The 26,543-nt window shown below is 50.6% G+C and overlaps 1 protein-coding gene across 3 annotated transcripts; it reads left to right on the top strand.

Moving 5' to 3' along the window:
- Positions 1-1,446: 1,446 nt before the first annotated feature.
- Positions 1,447-12,081, top strand: LOC114020985. Of its 3 annotated transcripts, none has more exons than XM_037914600.2 (5): positions 1,447-1,591; positions 6,360-6,529; positions 7,654-7,956; positions 9,116-9,157; positions 9,980-12,081. In XM_037914600.2, exons 2-5 carry the CDS (start codon positions 6,406-6,408, stop codon positions 10,039-10,041), a joined length of 531 nt encoding a protein of 176 aa, XP_037770528.1. In that variant the 5' UTR covers positions 1,447-1,591; positions 6,360-6,405; the 3' UTR covers positions 10,042-12,081. The 3 variants fall into 3 exon arrangements, with proteins under 3 accessions (XP_037770528.1, XP_043384931.1, XP_037770529.1); XM_043528996.1 differs by lacking the exon at positions 1,447-1,591 and adding an exon at positions 4,763-4,923 and having other exon boundaries at positions 9,980-11,361; XM_037914601.2 differs by lacking the exon at positions 1,447-1,591 and adding an exon at positions 5,386-5,585.
- The last annotated feature ends 14,462 nt before the right edge of the window (positions 12,082-26,543 follow it).

Genomic DNA, 26,543 nt, shown 5'->3' with positions numbered 1-26,543 from the left:
GGACCCAGGGTTCAACAATTCCTAACCTGGGGTTTCAAATGAGTGTAGACGCTCAAGCCCTAGCTTAACAAACCCTGGGTCTGCTCACTTGCATTCTACTAGCCCTAGGCTTACATTGCAGTGTAAACAGACCCATAAGGACTGGACCATTTGCCTTCACCTTGAGGTAGCCCAAGATCCTGGTCCTAGGAGGAGGGTTTCATTTTTTAAATTATTGTCAATTATTAATTATTATTATTATTTTATTAACCCCCAAGGGCTCCAAGCAGGGCTTAGTACTCCAGAGAGAGGAAGAAAAGCCCAATGATTAGGAGACAGACTTGGGTTTAATTCTCTGCCCCAGGTGCCCTGCGTGACCACGGGCAAAACATTTTGATGTCATCGAATCTGCATTTTTCAATGAAAAAAGTTCCAAGTCAAAAACATTTCAGCTAGCTGTAGCCTGGGGCCTTTTAGAGCTTTCTCGGTCAAACTCAGCACCTTCAACTCCTCCCCGAACCTGGTCAACATCCAGTGCATCTCCCAGAGCACGGCTGTCACGCGCTCCCAATGCGTTCCTTCACTCCCTTCCCGAGCGGGTTGCTGTATTCTGCACCAGCTGCCTTTTGCAACTGGACTTCTGGTGGTTGAACTAATCTGGAGGTGACAAAGGCACGGATCACTGGAGCAAGGTCCAGGGCAGAGAGAAACGCTACCTCTGAGGTTCCAGGTAGCCACGGAGTCTGCAATATCTTTGGAAAGACTCTGGTGAAAATTTAGGCCACTTTGGATGAGCATCATAAAGATCTAACACTGGATTAGAGGATTAGATCTAACCTCTATTCGACACTGGTGAGGCCTCATCTGGAATGCTGTATCCAGTTTTGGGCCCCACACTGCAAGAAGGATGTGGAAAAATTGGAAAGAGTCCAGCAGAGGGCAACAAAAATGATTAGGGCACTGGAACACATGAGTTATGAGGAGAGGCTGAGGGAACTGGGGATGTTTAGTCTGCGGAAGAGAAGAATGAGGGGGGATTTGATAGCTGCTTTCAGCTACCTGAAAGGGGGTTCCAAAGAGGATGGCTCTAGACTGTTCTCAGTGGTAGCTGATGACAGAACAAGGAGTAATGGTCTCAAGTTGCAGTGGGGGAGGTTTAGGTTGGATATTAGGAAAAACTTTTTCACCAGGAGGGTGGTGAAACACTGGAATACGTTACCTAGGGAGGTGGTGGAATCTCCTTCCTTAGAAGTTTTTAAGGTCAGGCTTGACAAAGCCCTGGCTGGGATGATTTAATTGGGGATCGGTCCTGCTTTGAGCAGGGGGTTGGACTAGATGACCTCCTGAGGTCCCTTCCAACCCTGATATTCTATGATTCTAACCAGGTATCTCATGAAGAGAAGGGGAAAAAAAACAGTTTCATTTTCCTTCTGAGTCACTAATACGAGTAGTTCTCAAGCTCTGGTTGGCAGTAACATTCAGACCAGTCAAGGGTACAGAGGCTGGACAAGCCACTGGAGTATATGGGATCTCCAGCTGACAAAGGGGTCTGAAGGACGGAAGACACGGATACAAGCTGATCCACACGCAGCTGGAATTCAACTGGTGCAAGGTAACAAGCTGAATTCAGGTAAAAGGCTGGATTTGGTCAATCGCTTCTCTTTGCTTCCCTTCACTGTGTCTGTTTATAGCAGTAGATCTAGTTTTATTCAGATTATTTTTTCCCTTTTGCTATTAGATTTGCTGGGGGCACTGGTGGGACTAGGAGGAGAATCTTGGGACATAATGGTCCTTTCTGACCATGGTATCTATAAATAAACAAACTGATGGCTGTTTTGGGGTGATCTCTCCTTACCTCACACGGCATCACCGTCTGTCTGGATGGTGCTAAGTCATCATTGGTGGAAATCTCTTATCCAAAAGGTTTACCACAATCATTCATCTGAAGAGCAGTTTTTTGGTGCTGTTGAAATGCAGCAGATCCCATCAAGGGCCAGTAGTTTAAAAGCCTTCCCCTCTAAGCCTCAACCAAGAAGAAGTCTTCCCCAGTTCAATCAAACATATTAAACACTGTCCTATGCTCTCTACACACTCAAGAAATCCAAGATGATGGGAGTTTTGCTGCTGATATCAATGAGACCAGAATTTCACCCCGGGTTGTTGTTTTTTCAGGATCAAAGTAGGAAATATTTGCAAGTGCCCTTAGCAGCAGCTGGTCCGTCGGCCGCTGTTGCTCTCTTCATTCATCGTGGTTACATCCAGAGAGATTTTAGCAGAGAGGTTCAAAGCCATCTGGGGGAGGATTTGGATTACCAAAATCAATAGGAATTGGAGGTGCAAATCCCTAAGTCCCGTTGAAAATACCTTCCAATTTGCGATCGACCTCAAACAGCAAGTTCAAAGCAGTTTCAGCTCCTAACCCCAGCACCTATGTGTTCCTGCTCTTTTTGATCAATATTGTGACCTAATTATGATGACTCACTTTTTGCTTTCAGGTTATAACCTAACGCATCCCAGTGACTAATTCCTGTGTTGTGCTTTGCTGTCATTGACTGTGTATTTTATTTTGAGCTCGTGACTCTTACTTTCACAATCCGACGGCTTCTAATTGTTGATTTATTTGGGTGATTGTTCGGGGTGAGTGCCTGACAGCAGTCGTTATGAATGACCGTGGCCTAGTTAATTTCATGTTCACATCCTCAGGCTGTGGATTAAATGAAATTTTTCCTTAGCACAATAACAATAATAATAATCTCTCGCTCATATCTAGCCTTTTCATCAGTACATCTCAAAGCGCTTTACAAAGGAAATCAGTATCGTTACCCCCAGAGGGGAAACTGACGCAGAGAGTGTGAACTGTGACTTGCCCACAGTCACCCAGCAGGCCAATGGCAGAGCCAGGAATAGGAGCCAGGTCTCCTGAGTTGCTACCCATATATTATTTACTCCCACTTTCCTTTAAGGAAACTGGAAGAGGGACCTTCCCCCAGCTGGCTTCAGGCCTACCCGTTGCCTCAGTTTCCCTTGAGATGGGTCTATCAGGTCCCAGCACTTTTAGGCCATAAGCCTCTTGCTAAGGGCTTGTCTGCCCTTGGAAGTTTACCCACATAGTGTTCCAGAATAGCTATTTTGGTATAAACCCCCCATGTAGACACTCTTGCTCCAGAATAAAACCTGCTGCCCAGGGGATGCTATCGAATCAGCCAGTCCAGAATCACTATTCTAGAGTAGTTATTTCAGTACATTTTCAAGTGTAGACAAGGCCTACCTGACAAAAAGCCCATCCTTTCTGGAGTACAAATCCAAACGGTCAAACGCGCAATCAGAATACTCCATCTTAGCCCCTTCTTGACCCAGCCCTTTCTTTTTCCTCTTTCTCTTTTGTCAGCAGCCTCTGTCCTGGGTTTGGCTTGCAGCCCACCTGCTCACCCCCTCCAATCCACTTCTCCTTCTCCCCAGCACCGGGAAGCCTGCAAACGCCCACCTCCAAGGGAAACGCCCACCCACCTCTACGTCCTGGCCCTGGTATCTAGACAGCTGGGCCTTTTGCATTCTCTAAGATTTCCCCTTTGAACTCTGGGTGGGACTCGCTGACTCCTTGGACTCCACAGAGCAATAGGTGCTGTGTCCGGGATACTTTGCTCGGCACTCATTGTCCAGTGCCTAGTTTTGAACTCTCCCATTCCCTTTTCTCTTTGTCCCACACAGTCATCGCCTATGGCCTGTAGCCCCGCCCCATCAAAAGGGGCGGGCCTTGAGCTCTGGTGGGCTCCTCCCACTGTCTTGGGTTTCAAACAGGCCAGGAAAGAGCAGTGGGAATTCCTGGGGCACTCTCTGTGACGGTGGTCCCCGCAAACATCCAGACAGAGCTCCTCTGAGCAGCATCCATGGATGTGGCTTTGGAAAGCAGCGGGAATTGTCTAGGGTTCTCTGCTCGGCGTTCCCATCCGGTTCCCCCGTTTTGTTCTTAAACTCCATCCCAAGTAATTAATATATTTCTGAGCTGTTTGGTGCCTCCTTCATCTCCCTTCTGTACTGATGGAGTGCTTAGGCTGTTTTGGAGGGTCATAGGTCAGGAGGGAGGAGCTGACGGGAACGGTAGCTCCCAGCTTGGCAGATACATCAGATCTGTTTCTATTGTTGCATAACTCTAGAGATTCCCACTTGTTTTTTTTTTTTTCAAATGGTCTCCTACTAACATTTGCTAAGACGAGTGGGGTACAAAGTTTCTCCACCCTGATAGCAACAAGTGCTTCTCAGACTCTCTGTCCGGGAAGCTCAGCCCATAAAGGCACATCCCCCCCCACCGCACCAACCTCCTGCTCTGAGGATAGTGGTTTTGGGATCGATCCTCTCCAGTCTGAGCTCTTCTCCTGGTAGGCGCTGTTATTTAGTGGGATGCACAGAGTTACCTCCTCCCCAGTTCACATCACCGAGATGGGGTGAGGTTAACAAAGAGAAGGGTAAGGGGTGGCTTGATCCCAGGCTATAAGTACCTATATAGGGGGACAAATATTTGACAATCAGTCAGTCTAGCACAGAAAGGTCTAGCACGATCCAAGGGCTGAAAGTTGAAGCTAGACCAATTCAGATTGGAAGTACGGTGTACATTTTTAACAGCGAGGGTAATTAACCATCGCAACCATTTACCCAGGAGTCAGGGTGGATTCTCCACCACCGGCAATTTTACGATTAAGATTGGATCTTTTTTTCCTCTAGTTCAAACAGGAATTAATTGTAGGAAGTCCAATGATCTCAGGAGTCTCCTGAGACTTAGAAATCTCTGAATCTCTCAGCTTGGCTGATGTCAGCAGTGAGAAAGTACAGAGTCACACAAGAGTAGTTTCCTTTTCCATATTTGTTGATATTTGCAGCCGAGCAGCTGCTCCTTTCCAGCTTCCCTGTTCAAACAAGGAACGTTAACATCAAGGGAGCTAAACACAGGTAAGGGACCCCGTCACCGAACGACCCCTGATTCTCTGTCCCACGCTCCTTTTCTCTCCTCCATCCCCAGAGCTGCCGGGGGGTGGGGGGGGACATAAGACGAGGGTGGGACAAGGATCTTAGGGGAAAACCACGTGGGAGGTAGTGAAGTGTGGAGCTGGAAGTGGAAAGTCGTGGGAGGCTCGGGGTGGAAGAAAAATGCAGAGGACGGGCAGTGGCAGATTGCCAGTCCTGGGGCCATAGCGGGGTGGGTGCAGGGCAGAAAGGAGCGAGTGGGGCGGGGCCGCGGGGGAAGGGGAAGAATGTGGTGGGGCCATGAGTGGCCTGGGGGCAGGGCTGTGGGGAAGGGACAGCATGGGATGGAATGGGGGCAGGGCCACAGATGGAAGGGCTGGGGTGGGGCCACGGTTCTGGGGCCAGGCTCCACCCCCCGCCCTCCGGCAACTTGCTCCAGCCCCGGGCCCCAGGAAACCTTATTCCACCTCTGATCATGGGATGGCACAAGCAGCCAGGACGTGCAGCTCCCAAATCCAGTGGCTGGATCCTCAGCAGGTGTTACTGACGCCAATAAACATGCCTAGCGCTTTCCATCAGGAGATCTCAAAGCCTCATGAATAGCTGATCTTCCCTGGTTTTACTGGAAGTCTCCTGCGATGTCTCAGGTATGGACTGGGAGCTTTCTCTGCCTGTAACTGAACGGGGCAGGGCCACGACACCGCTGAAAGATTTCTTTTCCAACTTCCTTCTCAGACGCCTCACACCCCCAGGGAGGTGGTCCAACCCCGCCATGGCTTGGGAGTTTTAAAACAGGACTGTAACTGATGTAAATTAGAACTGGTCAGGAAGTGGCTTCCCCTTCCCCGCAACATGGAAAATGTTGACTTTGTTGAAAATCCAAAAAATGTGTATATGGGGGGGAATCTGGTTTTGGGCAACTGAAAATATTTTGCTTTTCTGAATTAAAAGTCAACATTTTTTAGGGCAAACAAACTGCAAAAAATCCATTCTGATGAAAATCCAATATTCCCTTGAAAGCCAGTTTTGATGGAAACATTTAAACCAACCCTAACACAGAACCCAGCGTGACCCCATGGCAGTCAGTGGGGGTCAGGGCTGGATTCTTAACTCAGTGAGCCCCCCCCCGGTAAACGCAGAGTGACCCCGGTGGAGTTAACTGAATCAGGGCTGGATGCCGATCTTATTTACCCTGGCACAAATCTAGAGTTACTCAATCTCCCATAAGTAGAAACGATACTTTATCATCTGCATTATGACACACATTTCGCCTGCAAACATCCCCAGTAACGTGGCTTGCTTTCTCTGACTTTCCATGTCTCCGGTAAGACGTCCAATTTCTGTGTTCAGTCTCTCTCTCCATCTAGCCTGTCGCACTCCTTCTAGCGTCTAACGGGATTTTTGTTGTTCTCCTGTCACAGGCTGGGCTTATCCAGTTCAAGGACTCCAGCCCTTTCATCCCCTGCTATGGCTCCCGTGCACAGGGACGCACAGCCGGGGCGCTTCCGGATGACAATCCCCTGGGGTTTGCTGCTCAGCGGGCTGATTTACAGTGCCATCTCTGGCAACCAATGTCCAGAGAAGGCGCCAAGTAAGGACGAAGCCCGGTACAACGCTGATCCCTTGAGTCCACAGCCTAGGCACTGATTTTTATGATCATAGACTATCAGGGTTGGAAGGGATCTTAGGAGGTCACCTAGTCCAACCCCCTGCTCAAAGCCGGGCCAATCCCCAATTTTTGCCCCAGATCCCTAAATGGCCCCCTCAGGGCTTGAACTCACAACCCTGGGTTTAGCAGGCCAATGCTCAAACCACTGAGCTATCCCTCCCCCCGGGGGTGTTCCACCCTGCTCTGCCCCAAGACCCGACTCCCACTTTGCCCCTTTCCCTGATGCCCCACCTTTGCTCTGCCTCTTCCTGGCCTGATCCACCCCCTCCACCAAGGGCCCACCCTCGCTCCACCCCTTCTGCTCCCTCCCCCTGAGGCCCTGCCCTCACTCTGCCTCATCCTGCCCCCACTCCCACCCCTCCCTCGAGACCCCCGCTCACTGCTTTCTGCCCTCCCCCAAGTGCCTCCCCCAGCCGCAGATCAGCCGAACAGCTGATCTGCAGCCCCACCAATCAACTGTGGCTGATGTTTTCTGTGGGTGCTTCAACCCCGGAGCACCCACGAAGTCAGCACCTAGAGTCCACAGAGCCCAGGAGTCCTGACTCCCAGCCCCCCCTGCTCTAACCCACTAGCCCCCACTCCCCTCCCAGAGCCAGGGAGAGAACCCAGGAGTCCTGACTCCCAGCACCCCCTGCTCTAACCCACTAGACCCCACTCCCCTCCCAGAGCCAGGGAGAGAACCCAGGAGTCCTGACTCCCAGCCCCACCGCTCTAACCCACTAGCCCCCGCTCCCCTCCCAGAGCCAGGGAGAGAACCCAGGAGTCCTGACTCCCAGCCCCCCCTGCTCTAACCCACTAGACCCCACTCCCCTCCCAGAGCCAGGGAGAGAACCCAGGAGTTCTGACTCCCAGCCCTCCCTGCTCTAACCCACTAGATCCCGCTCCCCTCCCAGAGCCAGGGAGAGAACCCAGGAGTCCTGACTCCCGGTTCAGTGCCCTAATTGTTATACCATGTTCTCGTCTATGTTCCTGCTGCCCCCAACTCCCTACAGGCTGTTTCTGCTTTACCCAAGCAATCCAAACTCTGTGTTTGCTTTTCTGTGTAGGCCCTGGAGATTGCCCACTTGTGTCCAGCCGTGTCTGCAAAGGGGGCTCAGTAAACATCCCACTTAACGCACCTGAAACCACCCTGGATCTCTGCAAGCAAAATGGGTCAACTTCGAAGTGGGATCTCATCTACAGCTTCGGTATCGGGGGCCCGACGTATTTCAAGAGCTACTTCAAGGAGCAAGTCTTGGTCTCCAATGGCACCGTCGTGGTGGAGAAAGCGAGCCAAGGGGCTGGTGGGAATTATGTATTTCAAGACCGCAATGGAAAGTGTCTGGCTCAGATAGCGCTGACAGTGGTGGGTAAGTTCTGCCTGTGGGACTCTGTGTCCCCGTTTAATCCTTGGGGTGGGTGCTGGGGGGTGTGTGAATTTTCCCTTTCAACTAGGGGATGAAAATCTTCCAGTGAGCCCGCAGCGGCATACCAAACTGTGTCCAGCCATTGTTTTTCTATGGGTCAGGACACCCTTGCTCAGAGACGGATTAAGGTTTCCTGGGGCCCTGGGCTGGAGCAAGTGGGGAGCTCCCAACACCGGAACCATGGCCCCGTCCCACCCCTTCCACCTGCCATCCCTCCCCCGCCCCGCCCCTTCTACCTGCGGCCCCGCCCACTGCCCCACCCCATCCTGCCCCTTCCTCTTGCCACCCCGCCCACCTCCCCACCCCTCCTACCTCTTCAGCCTGCCATCCCGCCCCCCTTCTACGCCTTCTAACGGTGGCCCCACCCATGGCCCCACCCCCTTCCACCTGTGACCCCGCCCACTGTCCCATCCCATTCTACCTGCGGCCACCCCATCCTTCCCCTCCCTTCCCCTGTGGCCCTGCCCACTGCCCCACCCCATCCCGCCCCTTCAATTCGTGGCTCCTCCCACTGCCCCACCCTATTCCCCATGACTCCATCTCTGCTCCACCCACAGCCCTGCCCCATCCTGCCCCTTCCCCGAGACCCCACCCCCCAGGTCACTCCTTTCCAGATCTCCGCCCCCCAACCCCACACTGTGGCCCCAAGACCTGAGGAGCTCTGTGCCCCCATCACAGCCCCAGTGGGCCTCAATGGCAGAGGGAGATTTTTCCGGGGCCCCAAATTGTCCCCTGGGCACAGGCCCTGTTAGCCCATGCGGCAATCGGCCACGGCCTTGCCGTATTCGCTCCACTTGTGTTGTGCGTTCTGTGCAACACGGAGGGCTTGTACGGCTCATGAAACCCTTTAATTCTTTCTGCCCATCTAACGCCCCCATCTGCCCCGCTCTCCCCTGCAGCGCTGTGCGGCGCTGACCAGCCCCCAAGCCATGCCTTGCGCTAGGCAGGGCAACCCTGTGCTCTTCCATAGCCCCCCCTCCTGTCCGAGACACGCCGGGAACCCAATGACCTGACTGGGGAGTCGTTCGGTCTTAGTCGGTGGGATCGCTCCTCATGATCGGACGCTCCCTGAGACACCTGTGCTCCTTCTCGTCTTTTCCAGACTCTTCCGGTAGCCGATCCCAAAGCAGCGCTTATCAAAAGGGTGAGTGCAAGCTAACGGAGCAGGCTCGGGAGGGAGGGAGGGGGTCGGGAGAGAGAAAGGCTGGCTTTGTAATGAAGACACTTGGGTCAAGCCCATCTCTCTTATAGGCACCTTCTCTGATCTGGGGTAAATCACTTAATCTCTCTAGGCTGCAGTTCCCTCCAGCTGTAAAGTGAGGAGAGGAATCCTTCCTTTATCTGTTCAGACTGGGGCAATTTACACCATGTCTGTGTGCAGCGCCTGGCACAACGGGGCCCTGATCTCAGCTGGGACAGGGACCGTCTCTCGCTGTGTGTCTGGGCAGTGCCTGGCACAACGGGGCCCTGATCTCAGCTGGGGCAGGGACTGTCTCTCGCTGTGTGTCTGTGCAGCGCCCGGCACAACGGGGCCCTGATCTCAGCTGGGGCAGGGACTATTCCACACAGTGTGAGAGATTTGCCGAAAGCCATAAATAAACCGAGGTCACCCCGTCTGGATTTTCCCCTGCATCTATATGTGGCATCCGCTCTAGGGGAAGATAACAGCTGGGCCTGAGTCTCTGGGAAGAAGTAACATCAGCCAGAGGAAGAATATTGTCTCCTGCCCCCATAGTCCCAAGGGATATGATGTCCTCCTTGCCAATGCCATGTTCACTCTGAAGCCTACTGATGACCATTTAAATGACACCCTGGGTAAATACTTTGTGACTTAGCCCAGGTGGCCTCAGCAAGCCCAGACAAAAGAGAGAACTTGAGGATAGCTAGACACCATTAAGGACTTTGCAGGTTTCGTTTCAGGAGCCAACCTTGCGTCGGTTCTCATCCCTTTTCTCTTTATATGCAGTTGCTGCGGCGGCCTGGTACTGGTGTATGTTTCCTCTCTTGAGTCTGCTCCAATGGCCGTAGATTTGCATCACTGCTCGTGAGCTAAGCTAAAGCACAGATTTGAGAAGCGTAACTAGAAGCAGCGTCACCCTACGAAGAGTTCTTTACCCACCCACGAACACCCAGAGCAGTAACCAATCAACTCAGCAGGAGACAGCTCCCTACAGCCCACGGGCCTCCTGAAAGCTGATAACCACAGACACACAGAGTCCCTTTCACGCTCAGCTCCCAACACACTTGTGTTGTTGTTGTTACTGCTTAGTACTTCCGGCAATACACCTCTATTCTCAGTAATTTTATTCTTTCAAGGTGTTGTTTTGGTGTTTTGACTGCTCTGTGCATTTCATCATTTTTATTTCTCTCTTACGCTTACATTTAATTCTTTGAGTAGTGAGTTCTAAAATGCCTAACCTGGCCTGGCTGGAGTAATTATCCATCTAGACATTTTTCAGATATATATAAATATTATATCTAGGTTTTTTGTGTCTACTGGTGGTGCACATCCGCCCATGCCTTGGTGCACATAACACAATGTATTCCGCACATGGATGGAAAAAATTCAAGGGAACATTGATGACTGAGAGTCCTTTTAAAAAAAAACAACCTTATTCTAAGAAAGCTCTGGCGGTCAGGGCTATATTGATCCACCAGCCGCTCAGAACGTCACAGCAACCCTGGGGGAAGGAGGCCTGTTACTGGAGAACCGACCCCTGGAGCCAGGAGAATCTCTCAGCGCCATGAGCAGTAGACAGGACTATGGTGCACTTTTTGTAGATTCCTATTCTGTTCATTAGACTAGAGGGTCTACACACAGGACACACACACGCACGCACACACACAGGAGTTCTGCTCCGTCTCTCACCCCTACACACACACACTGGTTCATTATAACATTTTGCATCAATCTCTCTCCTTTCGAACCCACATATCTGGGGCAAATTCCCAGCTCTTAGGGCTTCCTGTTCTAAAATAAATGCCATGGGGTCTCTGCGCACGGGAGGACCTTGGCATGTTACGCTTATAAGAAGCACACAGGATCTTTCTCAGGGGAAAAGGCAATACGCTGCGTTTATTGAAGATACAACAATTAGCATATGCATTCAATCACACCACACACACACACACACACTGTCCCACCGGTCAGTGTTATAGTTACCAGTCCAGAGTCCGGCTCGACCTAGTGGCCAGCTACGTTGATCACCGGTAGGGAGGAGCCAGGTTCCGTCGGTCGCGACACGGTGCTCCGGGGAAGTCTTGGCAGGACGAACCCAAAGTTTCATGGCCAGGCCCCCTGTTTATATAGTGCTTTTCCTTCATTAGGACCAATGAGTTTTGCACGGTCATGCTGTAATAAATTTTTGTTTGACAAGTGCTTGTTTTCTTAACTTGTCCTTCTCAGTCTTTACATCAAGTTCCTCAGGGAGTTATACCATGCTGGTTTTGATCACCACTATCTTGTCCCCATTAATAGGTGCCTGTCTCATCTTTAGAGTCGTCAATCTGCCCTCCTCTGATGCTTCAACAGGGGAGTGTTGAGGCCTCCTGGTGCCCTTGTGTCTGTCTCCAGCTCCTCCCTAGACCATCTGGTTCAGCGATGGCCTTCACACTTATCTCTTAACCTACATGTTCCTCATTCACACACGAAACACAATTAATTTACACAGAACATTTTGAACAGGAACATCAAATTGCAATGCAAGAAAAAAAGAAAAAAAAAAGAAACAATCCTGGCATTCCTTTACTTATTTTAAAATGCTAAACCTACAGCAGATTGGTGACCCTCAGAGGATCTGTTTCTGCCTTGAAATCAGTCCAGACACAGATTCTGGCTGATGGCCCATTAGGCCATTCCTTTCTGCTCTTCAAAAAGGGTGGCTGGCGGGATATGATCAAATCATACACCAATCCATTTAATACATACTATATTATTATGCTTTATCCTTCATTCTAAATTATATAAAATACAAACATAAAATCCTACTGCTACAAAATCACCTCCCAGCTCCTGCTCACTTCTCCCATCTTTACACATCCAAGGATCATCCTTTTGGCCACAGCATCACATTGGGACATCACATTCAGCTGTTCATCCATTATGACCCGTAAGTCCTTTTCTGGGTCACTGCTCTCCTGGAGACAGTCCTCCATTCCGTAGGTCTGACCTGCAATCTTTGGTCCTACATGTCTGATCTTGCATTTGGCAGTTCTGACGCACATTTTGTTTGAATGGGCCCAGCTCACCACGTTAACAAGAGTGCTCTGTTCGGCTGCCATTTAATTACCGTTCCACCAATCTTTGGGTCTTCCACAAATGGTCGCAGCAAGGATTTTAGGTTGCCTTCCAGATCGTTGATGAAAATGGTTGAATCCACATCAGGCCTACAAACACGTCCATTGAATGATGATTCCCCTTTGACAACTACTTTCTGAGATCGGTCAGTTCACCCATTAGTCATGTACTCTATCAGTGTTGCCTAGTGCTACATTTTTATTGACACCGGGCCATGAATGGAATTCATGAATGGACGCTGCAAGATGGAAGGACCATGCGTGGATGCAACAAGTTGCAAGAACCATGCTTGGATGCTGTGAAATGCAAGGACTGTGGTAAGGAGATGGCCTCACTAGGCATGACCATGGCATCTTTCCTTCATGAAACTTAGAATCAGTTTGTCCTTCCATGCTTGCATCATTCACATGTGACTGCTGCACACTTGCCTGTAGGCAAACAATGGGAGGATTTTCAACCCATCTCTTGTGTGTTGGCCAAATTTCCATTTGGTGCCTCAGCTTAAAGTGTCTATTTCTGAGAACTGGGCCCATAGGGAAAGAGTGGGAGATTCAGAGAGATTAACACAGTGTGGCAAAGCTCCTACCTTGTCCCTGTGGGTCCCGTGCTTCCAGGAGGTTTATGCTAGCCTCAGAGGCTCACTGCGACCCTCCATGTGGCCCTTCTCCCCTCCCATGGACACATGTTACCCCTGTACGCTTAGCCTGCATTAACTGGCCGCGCTTCACTAGTTTACCTGAAATTAGGGTGATAGCACTCCCTGAGTCTGAGTACCATGGTTTCGACCCCATCCAACTTTACCTGCCTTGTATATTTATGTGGGGTGACTGTGACCCCTACAAGATTGAGTAGGCTGCATGGGTCTGCTCTGTCCCCCAGGTTACACTGCATGGGCTCTAAGACATTGGGGCACTGGGCTGCTATATGCCCCAACTCCCCACACCCGTAACACCTATAATTGTTTCTAGTCACTCATGTAATAGGGGGTTTAGTCCCAGGGTCCCCCCCCACTCAGGCCTTTCCCTTCCTTCTGGGTTCCCGGCTGGTTTTCAGCCCCCCTCTTCTTCCACCTAGAACTCCCTGGGGGTTTGGCGGCCCTCCGGGGTCGGGGTCGAGTGCTTGCTTCGTGAGGGGCCTTCCTTGGGTAGTTGGGTCAATTCCCTGGCTGTCATCCATCTCTCCATCAATGTGATCATTTCGTCATAGGTGGATGGATCATTCTGGCATACCCATTTGCAGAGATCTGGCAGCAGTCCCCTCATGTAATGGTCCATCACCAAAGTCTCATAGAATCATAGAATATCAGAGTTGGAAGGGACCTCAGGAGGTCATCTAGTCCAACTCCCTGCTCAAAGCAGGACCAATCCCCAATTTTTGCCCCAGATCCCTAAATGGCCCCCTCAAGGATTGAACTCACAACCCTGGGTTCAGCAGGCCAGCGCTCAAACCACTGAGCTATCCCTCCCCCCCCATCTCCAAAATCTCCTCCGGGCTGCATGCCTCGGGCCGTAACCACTTCCGAGCGAGGTGTATGAGGTCGAATAGTTGGGACCTCGGAGGTTTGTTCTCCTGGGATTTCCACTCCTGGAACCTCTGGGCCCGTACAGCTGCCGTCACCCCTGATCGTGCTAGGATCTCTGCCCTCAGCAGGGAATAGTCAGCGGTATCCTGGGTGGGCAGATCAAAGTAGGCCTTCTGGGCCTCTCTGCACAAAAACGGGGCGAGAACGCTGGCCCACGCCTCACGCTGAGCAGAGCTCCGACCTTGTCCCTGTGAGTCCCGCGCTTCCAGGCAGTTTATGCTAGCTTCAGAGACTCACTGCAACCCTCCACATAGCCCTTCTCTCTCTAGGACCAGGGTTGCTGTCTACTGAGCCCTTTTCATCATAAGCCAGCAAGCAGGTTGGTGAGAGAACTTCCCACAGTTTGTTGTCCCTGCGGGCTTGTTCCAGAACAGTTTAGCCTCCTGTCCTGACAGGGGCCTGTCTTCCCCTCCCAGGAGGTGTTTCTGCAGTGGCAGGTTGGGGGAACCCAGGCCCACCCGCTACTCCGGGTTCCGGCCCAGGGACCCTTGTGGCAGCAGCTGTTGACAGCCGACCTTTCACCGCCAGAGCTGCTACATTTCCCTGGACCGCTTCCACAAAGCTCTCCCGCTTCTCTCTCTTAAAGCCTTCTTCACCCTTACCTTAGGGCTCCCTTTCCAGTGGCTTGAGGGTGTCTTCATTACCCAGCCCTTTAGCTGCACTTCCTCTCCTCTGGCTCCCTGACTCTCCCCCTGGCCTGACTGGAGTGAGCCCTTTTATAGTATCAGAGGGGCCTTAATTAGAGTCAGGTGTTCACATTAGCTTAACAGCTTCACTTGACTCTTTGCAGGTTAATTGGAGTCAGGTCTTCTTATTAGCCTAACCTGGATCAGCCCCTGCTCTGGTCAGTCAGGGAACAGAAAACTGCTTCTCCAGTGGCCAGTATATCTGCCTTCTACTACTCTGCTGTACGGGGCGGCGTCCACCGACTCCCTTGACGCCTTTGAGGAGCGTTGGGCGCTGTCCGGGGTCCTCTGCTCGGTGTCCCCGTCCGGTTCCCTTCTTTTGACCCTTTGACCGCACTCCCGTCCCTGTTCTTCATTAGTTGTCCCCCGTAATTACTTGGCCTCCAGGTCCTGTGGATCTCCCCCTTAGGCTGGGGGGAGATCCTTTAGCAGTGGGCGAGCTTAGCCCGCCCACTTCCTGGATCCCAATAGGACTACTCTGCTGTACGCCCTGGATCCCAAGAAGACTACTCTGCTGTACCCAACAGGCCTGGGTCTATCACAAAGGACAGGCAGGCAAAGAAAGAGACAGAGAAGGCTGCATTTGCTTCTGCAGTGTAGACCACATCAGGGTGGACTTCAGTTTGCTAACAGGACTAAGCAGCAGGCAGATCTTACCACGAATCTTAGGTCACATAAATAGCGCCTACATCCTACAGTGACAGGGCAGTTAGAGATGGAGATAAAAGATACAGTAAAACACAAACACAAGAATCAGAGTGATGGAGTCAGGACACCTGCATTCTATTGTCTGCTCCCCCTCTGACTCAGGCAAGTCATTGAAACTCTCTGTTCCTCATTTAATTCATCTGGGACTAATGTTAGCCGCCCCGTGTAAAGCAAGCTGAGGTTCTCAGATGGAAAGAGCAGAGCAGGAACAATGTTTTGATTTCTGTTTCTCAGCTCTGTGTGACTACAGACATAAAGACCATAGCCTCCGGGCTAATTTGCCTGCAGTGATCTCTGAGGTTTCCTAAGTCTCTATGAAGTTTTAAGAGACGTTCGCTCTCACAGCCCTGAACAGAGTCCCTGTAATACAGCAGCTCTCTGAAGCAAAAGCCATCCCCCTTTTCCCTCCCCTTGCCTTTCTCAAACAGGGAGTGTCCAAAATGCTGGTTCACAATTTCGTAAAGCAGGATTTTCTTTCCAACCTTAAGGGGAGTCTGATTTTGAGTCCAACCTCATGGGCGGCGGGTATCAAAGGCCAGGCCAGGCTAAGTCCATGTTCCACCCTGAGGCCCTGCCCAGCCTCCCTCCCCCTCTACCCACAAGCCGGCAGGGGCTCACTCAGCTCCAGCTGGTGGCCTGCAGGGGGTGAGCAGGCGTGGCTGGGACAGGCACGACAGGGTTCCTCCGGCCATGGGGGTCGGTCTTGGGGCTCCTCTGTCTGCAGGTGGGGCGGGGCCTTGGGTAGAAAGGGCAGGGCAGGTGGGCTAGCCTCCCCAAAGTGGGGAAGGGGGCTCACCCACCACCCATGTCCAACCTCCACTCCACGCAATAAATAACAACCCAGCTCCTGATTATCTCATCAACCATTAGAACTTGCTCTATTTTGAGTAAGCGCTTTTTGAGGTGGTGAATTTTAGAGACAGGAAACAGATGAGATAGAGCAAATGGCTCATTTTCATCACAGCCAGGAGGTTAGCAGTGGGGTTATCTGCTATCTAAGGGACTTATCTGTACCACAGCTCTGTAACATCTGAGCAGCTCACTGTCTTTAATGTATTGCCTCTCACAATGCCCCTGGGAAGCAGGAAAGTGCAGTGATCCCCATTGTACAGGTGGGGAACTGAGTGAGGCTAAGAAACATGCCCGCGTTCACACAGGGAATCTGTGTCAGAGCAAAGACTTGAACCTCGGTCATCCAAGTCCTAGGCTTGTGCCTCAGTGTACGTCTACACTGCACTCTAAGCTCAGGCTCTGAATCAGGTTTGAGCCCAAGCCCCCCTTCCATCCACACACAAATCAGTCTGACTCAGGTCAGTGAGAACTCAGGACCCGGGTCCTAAGATTCAGCTGGGGGCGGGGGGGATCAGAGCCAAATCCCACAGCGACGCAGGTCCAAACCCAGTCCTTTTGCAGTGTAGATGCAGCTCAAGTCAGAGACCTGAATTAGAAGGCCTGCAGGGTGCAGAGAGTTAGCGTGGCAGTGAGGCCTGGTGCAGGAGCCCAGTATGTCTACACTGCAATGTAAGCTCAGGGTTCGAACTCAGGCTCAAGCCTAACCCCCCTTCTGTCTACACACAAATAGCACCAACTTAGGGCTCATGTCCAAGGTCCTTGGGCCCCACAGAGATAGAAGGTCCAAGTCTGAGTCAAGCCAGGACCCAGGGTTCAAGCCCTATTGCTTTGCAGTGTAAACGCAGCCCAAGTGGACTCATGCTCTGGGAGTCTGCCAAAAGTGTCCCACAATCCCACAGGCCAATTTTCTTTGTCTTCTGGACAGTCAAGTTTGGTGAACAGTCAAGTTTTCCCACACGGCACCATGAACAAAGGGCTAGAGTGACCATGTTTTGGGAGGGTGGTTAGCAAGTCTGGGATACGGGTGGCTGGACTTGGGCCCGCATAATGCAGTGTAGATGCAGGAGCCCCAGGTTGGAACCCAGGGTAACACAATTCCTAACCTTACAAATGAGTGTAGACGCTCAAGCCCTAGGTTAACAAACCCAGGGTCTGCTAACTCGAGTTCTACTAGCCCGCAGCTTACATTGCAGTGTAGACACACCCTTAACGACTCGACCATTCTCCTTCACCTTGAGGTGGCCCGAGGTACTGGTTCTAGGTCTGGGTTTAATTTTTGTTATTACTGTTAATTATCATTATTATTAACCCCAAGAGCTCCGAGCAGGGACTAGTACGCCAGAGAGAGGAAAGATAGCCCAATGGCTAGGCTGCATCCTTGGGTTTAATTCTCTGCTTGCCTGACCTTGGACAAAACACGTTGATGCTGCCGAATCTTCATTTTTCACTGGAAAAAAGCTTTCAGTGAAATATATTTCAGCTAGCTGTAGCCTGGGGCCTTTCTAAGTCCGAGCTTTCTAGGTCAAACTCAGCACCTTCAACTCCTCCCCGAACCCGGTCAACTCCCAATGCATCTCCCAGAGCACGGCTGTCACGCTCTCCCGATGCATTCCTTCACTCCCTTCCCGAGCGGATTGGTGTATTCGACACCAGCTGCCGTTGCACCTGGGCTTTTGGTGGTCGAGCCAGTCTGGAGGCGACAAAGGCATAGGTCACTGGAGCAAGGTCCATGTCAGAGAGAAACTCCACCTCCTGCATTCCAGGTAGATGGGAAGAAGTCATGGTGTCTGCAATGTCTTTGTAAAAACCCTGGTGAAAACTTAGGCCCCTTTGGAGGAGCACCTTAAAAACCTAACCAGGTATCTCATGAAGAGAAGAAAAATAATCAGTTCCATTTTCCCTCTGAGTCATTGATGCGAGTGGTTCTCAAGCCGCGGTTTGCCGTAACACTCAGATCAGTCAGGGACACACAGGCTGGACAAGGAACTGGCATATATGGGATATCCGGCTTACAAAGGGGTCTGCAGGATGGGTACAAGTTGATCCACATGCAGTTGGAGTTCAACCAGTGCAAGGTAACATGCTTAATTCAACTCAAAGGCTGGTTTTCGTCATTGGCTTCACTTTGCCTCTCTTCGCTGTGTCTATTTCTAGTGATAGATCCAGTTTGTTTGGATTTTTTTTTCTCTTTTACTATTTGATTTGTCGGGGATGCTGAAGAGACTCTGAGGATATACAATTCTCCCACCAAACTGAAGGATGTTTTGGGGTGATCTCCCTGCCTCGCACGGCATCGTGGTGCTAAGTCATCGTTGGCGGAAATCTCTTATCCCCAAGGTTTACCAAAATCATTCTTCTGAAGAGCAATTTTTTGGTGCTGTTGAAATGCAGCAGATCGCATCAAATGGCCGGTAGTTTAAAAACCTTCCCCTATAAGACTCAACCAAGGGGATCTTCAACACGTCCCCAGTTCAATCAAACAAATTAAACACTGTCCTATGCTCTCTATACACTCAAGAAATCCGAGCCAACGGGAGTTTTGCCATTGACTTCAGTGGGACCAGGATTTCACCCACAATACTTTTCTATTTCATGATCAAAGTAGGAAATATTTGCAAGTTCTCTTAGCGGCAGCTGGTCCACTGGCTGCCATTGCTCTCTTCATTCATAGAATCATAGAATATCAGGGCTGGAAGGGACCTCAGGAGGTCATCTAGTCCAACCCCCTGCTCAAAGCAGGACCAATCCCCAATTAAATCCCCAAGGACCAATCAAGATGGGATGTCTTTTCGAAAAGATCTGCTTTAGTTCAAACAGGAATTAATTCTGGGAAGTCCAATGATCTCAGTGATCTCTTCTGACCTAGGAATCTATGAATCTCTGGCGGACATTGGCGGTGGGGAAGTACAGAGTCTCACAAGAGAAGTTTTCTCTTCCACATTTATTGATATTTGCAGCCAAGCAGCTGCTCCTTTTCAGCTTCCCAGTTCAAACACAGAACATTAAAATCAAGGGAGCTCTCTGGATCTGGACATACTACCAGCATCTGTCTCTCGCATCTGTTTGTGCAGCGCCATGCACAATGGGGCACTGATCTCAGCTGGGGCAGGGACTGTCTCTCGCTGGGTGTCTGTGCAGTGCCCGGCACAATGGGAACCTGATTTCAGCAGGGTGCTACTAAAATGTAAATAATAATTACATTTTGCCCAGCCCTCTGAAGCTGTACAGCCATCCACAGGCTAAGATAAAGGGAACCAGATACCAGGTTTGGGGGTATGAAGTGCTCACGGGCAGATATCAGGAAAGATTTTGCCCCCCCCCCCGAGACAAATTCCAAGAGACATGATCTCCTCCCTGCCAATGTGGTGTTAACTCTGAAGCCTAATGATGACAATTTAAACGCCTCTCATGGTAAACACTTTGTTGCCAGTCCCAGCACAGGAAATGGTCGTGGTGTGAAGATTTGCACAGTCTGTGAGTATAGTTTAATTTTTGACTGGAGTAGGAAGCACCTGGGAGGTGGGCAGAACCTCCTCCCCCTTCAAAATTGCACTAACCTTTTTTTATTCTTGACATTGATTGTGGCTTAGCCCAGGTGGCCCCAGAAAGCCCAGACAAAAGAGAGAACTTGTGGCTAGCTAGACACCATGAAGGACCTTGCAGGCTTAGTTTCAGGAGCCAACTTTGCATCAGTTCTCATCCCTTTTCTCTTTATATGCAGGGGCTGCGGTGGCCTGGTACTGGTATATGATTCCTCTCCTGAGTCTGCTCTGATGGTCGTAGATTTGCATCTCTGTTTGCAGGGCCGACCTTAGGATTTTTGGGGCCCTATGCAGTATTATTAAACTGGTGACCCTATGCCTGACGGCAGCTCAGCACTTCACAGCAGCCCTGGGCAAAGGAGGCCTGTTACTGGAGAACTGACCCCTGGAGCATCTCTCAGAGCCATTAGCAGTAGAGAGGACTATGATGCACTGTTTACAGATTCCTATTCTGTTCATCAGAGGGTGGTAGAATAACACACACTGATCCCCACGCACCTGCGCGCACACACACACAGACCAGGTCTGCTTCCCTCCAGCGGGGAACGGTAACACACACAGAGTAAATCTGGACATGCCCACACATAGCAGGTCTGATTCTCCCCAGCAGGGGACAGTAACACACACAGGAATCTGATCCCACCCAGGATGGACACACACACACACACACAGAGTAGATCTGCTCCCATTGGGAGTAGCGCCCCTCTCCCACCTCTGTGTACACGCACTGTACATCAATCTCTCTCTCTTTTCATCCCCAAATATCCGGGGCAAATTCCCAGCTCTTAGGGATTCCTATTCTGAACTAAATGCCACGGGGTCTCCAGGCAGAGGTGAAAGTAAGCCGGTACGCCCCGCTACGGTGTTCCGGCAAGAGCTGGTACCGGGGTGGATCGGCTTCCCCAGGGCTCTGGCAGGCTCCGGGGACGATTTAAAGGGCCCGGGGTGGTAGTGGCAGCTGGAGCCCCGTCCCCGGAGCCCTGCTGCCAGAGCCCTGGGGAAGCAGGGGCAGGGCTCCGGGGATGACTTAAAGGGCCCAGGGCTCTGGCCGCTGCTACCGCCCAGGGCCCTTTAAACCCCTGCCAGAGCCCCCGGCTGCTGCTGTTACCCCGGGGAGGGGGAAGGAGGAACTTGCAGGTACAGGGTGGGCCGGGGCTGGCTCTGACCTCCCCCAGCCCTGCCCCTTCCGCCCAAGGCCCTGCCTGGAGCCGGCCCCAGCCCAGCCCTGTACCGGTAAGTCCCGAGACTTACTTTCACCCCTGTCTCCAGGCCGGGCACGGCAGGCCCTTGGGGGAATGCACATAGCGTGGGGTCGGAGAGAAAAGCTCTCCGGCCTGTTTCCATGTCACGCGCCTGCTCTACCCAATGCAAGGCGAGAAGCAAGAAGTGTGATACACACAGACGTCAAATACGCCTCGCCTGTCTTAGGAACCATTAGTCACGACGGTCAGTAAAAGGGATAAGACCCATCACTCGAAGACTTTTAGCTGGCCTATCTTTTTAGAAGGGGCACTAGCTTCTAAAGAGAAGTCCTGCCCAAAGGAAGAGTTGCCCTGTGAAAATCACAGAATCTTCTATGATTCTAAAGATCCCAGCATTAAAATGGGCCCGCTAACACTGCCTAGACTCAATAAAAGGGGTTGTCACTTTTAAACTTCATACAAGTATGAGCTGCGCTATTTGCCAAAATTGGTAGATCTCGTTTTTTTTTAGCGTGGGGCTATACAATCTCACTGGGACCCTGGCAAATTCATGAATTTAACCCCCATTCACAGTTACAAACCCCCAGACAGAGCTACAGAAGCAGCTTGTGATTCATCTACCTCTGTTACTTTCCCCCAGCAGGGATGAGCACCAGAGACTGGATTGAGTCTGTTTGGGGGACCATTCCAGATCTGTACATCTGCAAATGTACCGCAGCCCTAATAATACCGGTGAAGGGAATTAAACCAAACACCAGAAAATTCACCTTCTCCACCACTCCATGCCGTCTTCTGCGTTGTAACAAACTGCCTTTCTCTCTATTACCACTGCGGGTCAGTATTTGCCTATATCTTGTTCCTACTGCAGAGATGTTAGCGAGGGTAAGCAGGATCTGAATGAGCCCTCCCCTGACATTGAGTGATGAACTGGGGGAAAAGACCTCAGGAGCGGACTGTATTTGCATAGACACACATATTCTGCCTAGGGGATCAGCAGACAGACCTGCTTTGCCCAAGTGATTGGTTTTAGCAGTGTAACCCCTTTGGGGTTTAGAGAGCATGGCCCCTTTAAATCTTTTTCCTAAGGGGAGAGGGGGGCAGTGAGAGACAGGAGGGACACTCCAGGGTGTGGGTCTCGAGCTGGAGAGAGAGGGGCAGCAGCCCGCAGGCCCTGGCAAAGTGAAGCAGCAGAGAACCTGTCTGAAGCCTGGGAAGGCAGTACCGGATTTACCATGGGGCCGGGCCCACGCTCTAAGGGGACCCCGGCCCAGACCACTCTTCTCCGCCCCCCGCTCTCTCCTGCGGGGGCAGGGGGCAGAAGCTTGGTCCTGCCGGCTCCTGCAGCAGGGCAGGCTCTGCCGGCAGCCAAGCTCCCCCCGCCCCGAGCGCATCACGTTCCCGCCCCTCCCCCTCCCAGCGCTTCCCCCCCCCCCGTCGCCAAACAGCTGTTCACCTGCGCGAGGGAGGGGGAGGAGACGGAGAAGAGGTGGGGGCGGGGCCTTTGGGAAGGGGGTGGAATCAGGACATATCCCCTCCAGTCCCCTGCCGTGAGCCACTCAGGGCAGGGGGCTGGGAGCACCCCCACGGCCCCAGCCCACCTCCCCAGCCATGACCCCTGCACTCCCCACACACATACCCCCACAGCCCATGCCCTGACTCCTGCACCCCCCCACATCCCCACCCCCACCCTGAGCACCAAACGGGAGCTGCCCTAGGTAAGAGCTCCACACCCCAACCTCCTGCCCCAGCCCTGAGCCCCCTCCCGCACCCTAGCTCCTGGCCAGACCCTGCACCCCAACCCCCAGCCTGCTCCTGCACCCTAACTCCCTCCCAGACCCTGCACCCCCAGCCCTGTGCTTCGCGCAGCCCCACCCTCAGCTCGGTGCAGAGAGAGACGAAGAGAGTGGGGTAGAACCAGGGCGAAGGTAGGTACCTGCTCTGTGTGGGCAGGAGGGTGGTGGGGGAATCCTGTTTACCCCCTCCCCAGCCCTGCTGCGCTTGCAGTTTAGCCCCGGCCCCTCCCTTGCTCTAGGGACCAACTCTCGCTCCCGCCCCGCTGTGCTTTTGCCCCTGGCCCCTGCCTTGCTTCAGTCAGCAGGGACTAATCCTCCCCACTGTACCCCACTGTGCTCATCTTGCCCCTGGTCCCTGCCTCGCTCCAGCTGGGGATCAATTCTTCCCCCCCCCACCCTCCCACACGCCCCGCTGTCAGGGTGGATAAAAATCAATGACTTTTTAAAAAAAATCTGATTTTTTTTTTATTTAAATCGGATTTTTGCGGAAAAAACCTATCTAAAAGATAGTTTTAATAAAGATACATTATATCTCATCATGGAATAGGGATTATAAATTCTAATTCTATAGTATGAGACAATATATTCATGTAATGTTTAAGAAAAGTTTTGTAAATGAGTTCTAATAGTTCATGGATTAGAGACCCAGTCTTATGGGGTTCCACACGCTTCTGTATAGATTATTTAGGTTAATCTTTCTATCTAGCCAATGGGATTCAGTGCTCAGTCTAGAAGATACCATCAGAGATGCTTAGTTTTGCAGTTCTCAAACTGTGGATTGTGTCTCCAGAGGTAACACGCTTGTTAACAGCAAAAATATTTTAAATAAATAAATTAATATAGAGAGGTGAGAAATAACGGACCTCAACTCTATTGTCCCTCTGCAAATCTGTGTACACAGAGTCAATCCCTTACCTCTCTCTAAAAGTGCAAAGTTTCAAAAAGTTCAATGAATAGAAGATTGTTGGGGGCGGAATAGATCTGGACAAGGAGAAGAAGTCTGGAGATAAATGTGAGAAGCAAGGGACATATGCTTTTTTGTTAAAATATTATGTTTGCTGTTGAAGAATAAAATCCAGAATATTTAATGTTGTTGTTTTAGTTAAATAAAACAATTTAAATGTCTGTCTGGTGATGTTCTCCTCCTAATACAGCATGGCAAGAAAATCCTCCAAATATTAATGATTAACCTGTTGAATTGGAGATCGTTCACCTGCCAATGACTTCATAAATATCTGCTTCAGTTATCTTTGGTAAATGAAATAACCAAACAATCATTCATTTTTTGATATAGCGGTACAACTCATCTGAAAAGTTTTCAAAATAAATCACTGTTTAAAAATGGATAGTGTGTACCTTCTAAAAATGAAACCTACATCTATATCGGAGTTGTGAAGAATATGTATTAAGGTTATAACCACCAACAAGAATGCACTTTTATGTAGAAAACCATGATTCAATCGAGTCTTCCTGACTAGTGATTTAAATCATGATTTAAATCAAATCCACCCTGCCCACTGTGCTCTTGCCCCGGCCCCTTCATTCCCCAGGGGGGCCCACAAATATGTTTGGAGGGGGGCCCACAAAAAGTTAATCCGGCCCTGTGGGAAGGACAGGGCGGCCGATCGGGGACACCCCAGGACAGGAGGCAGGAGGACCACTGTGCCAGGGAGGAATCGCCCGAGAAGGACAGGCCGGAGCTGGACCCAGTATCACTGCTGCCCAGAGCTGCATGGGGCTGTGAGTACTGGGGCTTGTGACTCTGCATTGGGAGTAAGGAGGGAGGTTGCTAGCTAATTAAGTGGGGAGCTGGTCGCTCTGTGTGGCTTTGCAGAGAGTGGCAGAAGAGGGCACCAGAGGGGTTTGTTGGGGAAAGTTTACTGGCACCAAAGACAACCAGGACCACCGAAGACTCATCACTGGACTGAAACTTTGCTCAGGACTCCTGAACTCTGTGTGCAGATACATTGCTCGGTGTCTGCCCTTTCAGCCTGAAGGAACAGTAATCCACACCATGTAGGGTCAAGCACAGAAGTTTGTTACGCACAGTGCTGGCAGAGTGTCACTTTGCTTATTAGGCTTAGAGACACTGCAGAACAATTGATTACAATAGATTATATAGGGTGCTCATTGGGCGGAGATAAGTGACAGGGATGGGTTTTCCAAGCCCCTGGAGAGGTTCTAGCACAATAATAAGATAAGCACAATAAGCCAATGGTCTAAAGATTACATAATGGCTCCGTCCATGGCCCAAATTAACATATTGCTGACACACAGGTAATTACCCCCAACCTGTGTCTATTAAAGTATGTAGGTTAAACCCTAATTTTGGGGTCCAGGGGAATGAGGTAGCAGCTCTCCCAGTTGAACCAACAGGTACATTCCTAGAGATTTAAAGCAAGAAAGCAGTAATTATTACTTAACGATAACAATTGTTTGTAAATTTACCCTTGCATTTCTGTGGGCTAGGATTAGCATACATCCATGAGGGGAAGGTGTCATAACTCATCTCAGTCATATTAGGCCTCTCCCCGTACTCTGTCTGGGATCTGAGAGGTATTGTACTACTATCTCCTCCCGGCATTAGGGAGTAACCGTGAGGCCTTTCTCAGCACTTCATGTGTCTATAACTCGCGATAAGGATGCCCAATTACATTCGGAGTTATGCTGACTCTGCCCACTGACTTGAAACACACACGGTTATCTGTTTACCCCAGCTTTCTCTTAGCCATGTATTGTTCTCTGTTAGCCAGCCCCCATGGCCCAGGCCAAGCTGTGGACTCCAGGCCTATATGAAAAGTTCTTAGCAGAAACTGCAGTTAAGATCTTACATCCACAGCAAATGGATTTTGGCCCATTAGGAAAGGGATAGATAACAAGACAGAAAATATCATATCATATTGCCCTATATAAATCCATGGTATGCCCACATCTTGACTATTGTGTGCAGATGTGGTCGCCCCATCTCAAAAAAGATATATTGGGATAGGAAAAGATTCAGAAAAGGGCAACAACAATTACTAGGGGTATGGAAGGGCTTCCCTATGAGGAGAGATTAATAAGACTAGGGGTTTTCAGCTTGGAAAAGAGACGACGAAGGGGGGATATGACAGAGGTCTGTGAAATCATGACGGGTGTGGAGAAAGCAAAGAAGAACGTGTTATTTACTCCTTCTCATCACACAAAAACTAGGGGCCACGCAATAAAATGAATAGGCAGCAGGTTTAAAACAAACAAAAGGAAGTATTTCTTCATCTTTGGAACTCTTTGCCAGGGGATATTGTGAAGGCCAAAAGTATAACAGGGTTAAAAAAAGACCTAGCTAATTTAATCAAGGATAGGTCCATCAATGGCTATTAGCCAGGCTGGGCGGGGATGGTGTCCCTAGCCTCTGTTTGCCAGAAGCTGGGAGCAGACAACAGGGGATGGATCACGCAGTGTTTGGCTGTTCTGTTCATTCCTCTGAAGCACCTGGCATTGGCCACTGTCGGATGACAGGATATTGGGCTGGATGGACCTTTGGTCTGACCCAGTATGGCAGTTATTATGATACCTCAAATCCTGGAATTAGGAATATCTTGCTGTATTATCTCCTGATTCTTCTATACTTACATATAAATTTAAAATATGGCTTTACTTGGTGTTTCCTATATAAAGAAAGATAAAAATATATTCAATTAGATACAGTGTCTTGTCAACTAATTTCTAAGTAATAATTTGCAAAAAAAACCTCAATCGTTTTCAGGTGCCTAAGTAGCTCCTGGAATCACAATTACAGTTGAGAAACAGAAAGCAGAAAAAAAATGGTCACTGCCACAGTTATTGGGCTGGGGGTGGGAGGCGTGACTCTAGGATCCTCCCCTTCTAA

Source organism: Chelonia mydas, chromosome 14 (assembly GCF_015237465.2).
Source record: "Chelonia mydas isolate rCheMyd1 chromosome 14, rCheMyd1.pri.v2, whole genome shotgun sequence".
Taxonomy (NCBI): Eukaryota; Metazoa; Chordata; order Testudines; family Cheloniidae; genus Chelonia; species Chelonia mydas.
Note: the sequence above shows the minus strand (reverse complement) of the source record. Positions and strands in the feature narration are given on the sequence as shown.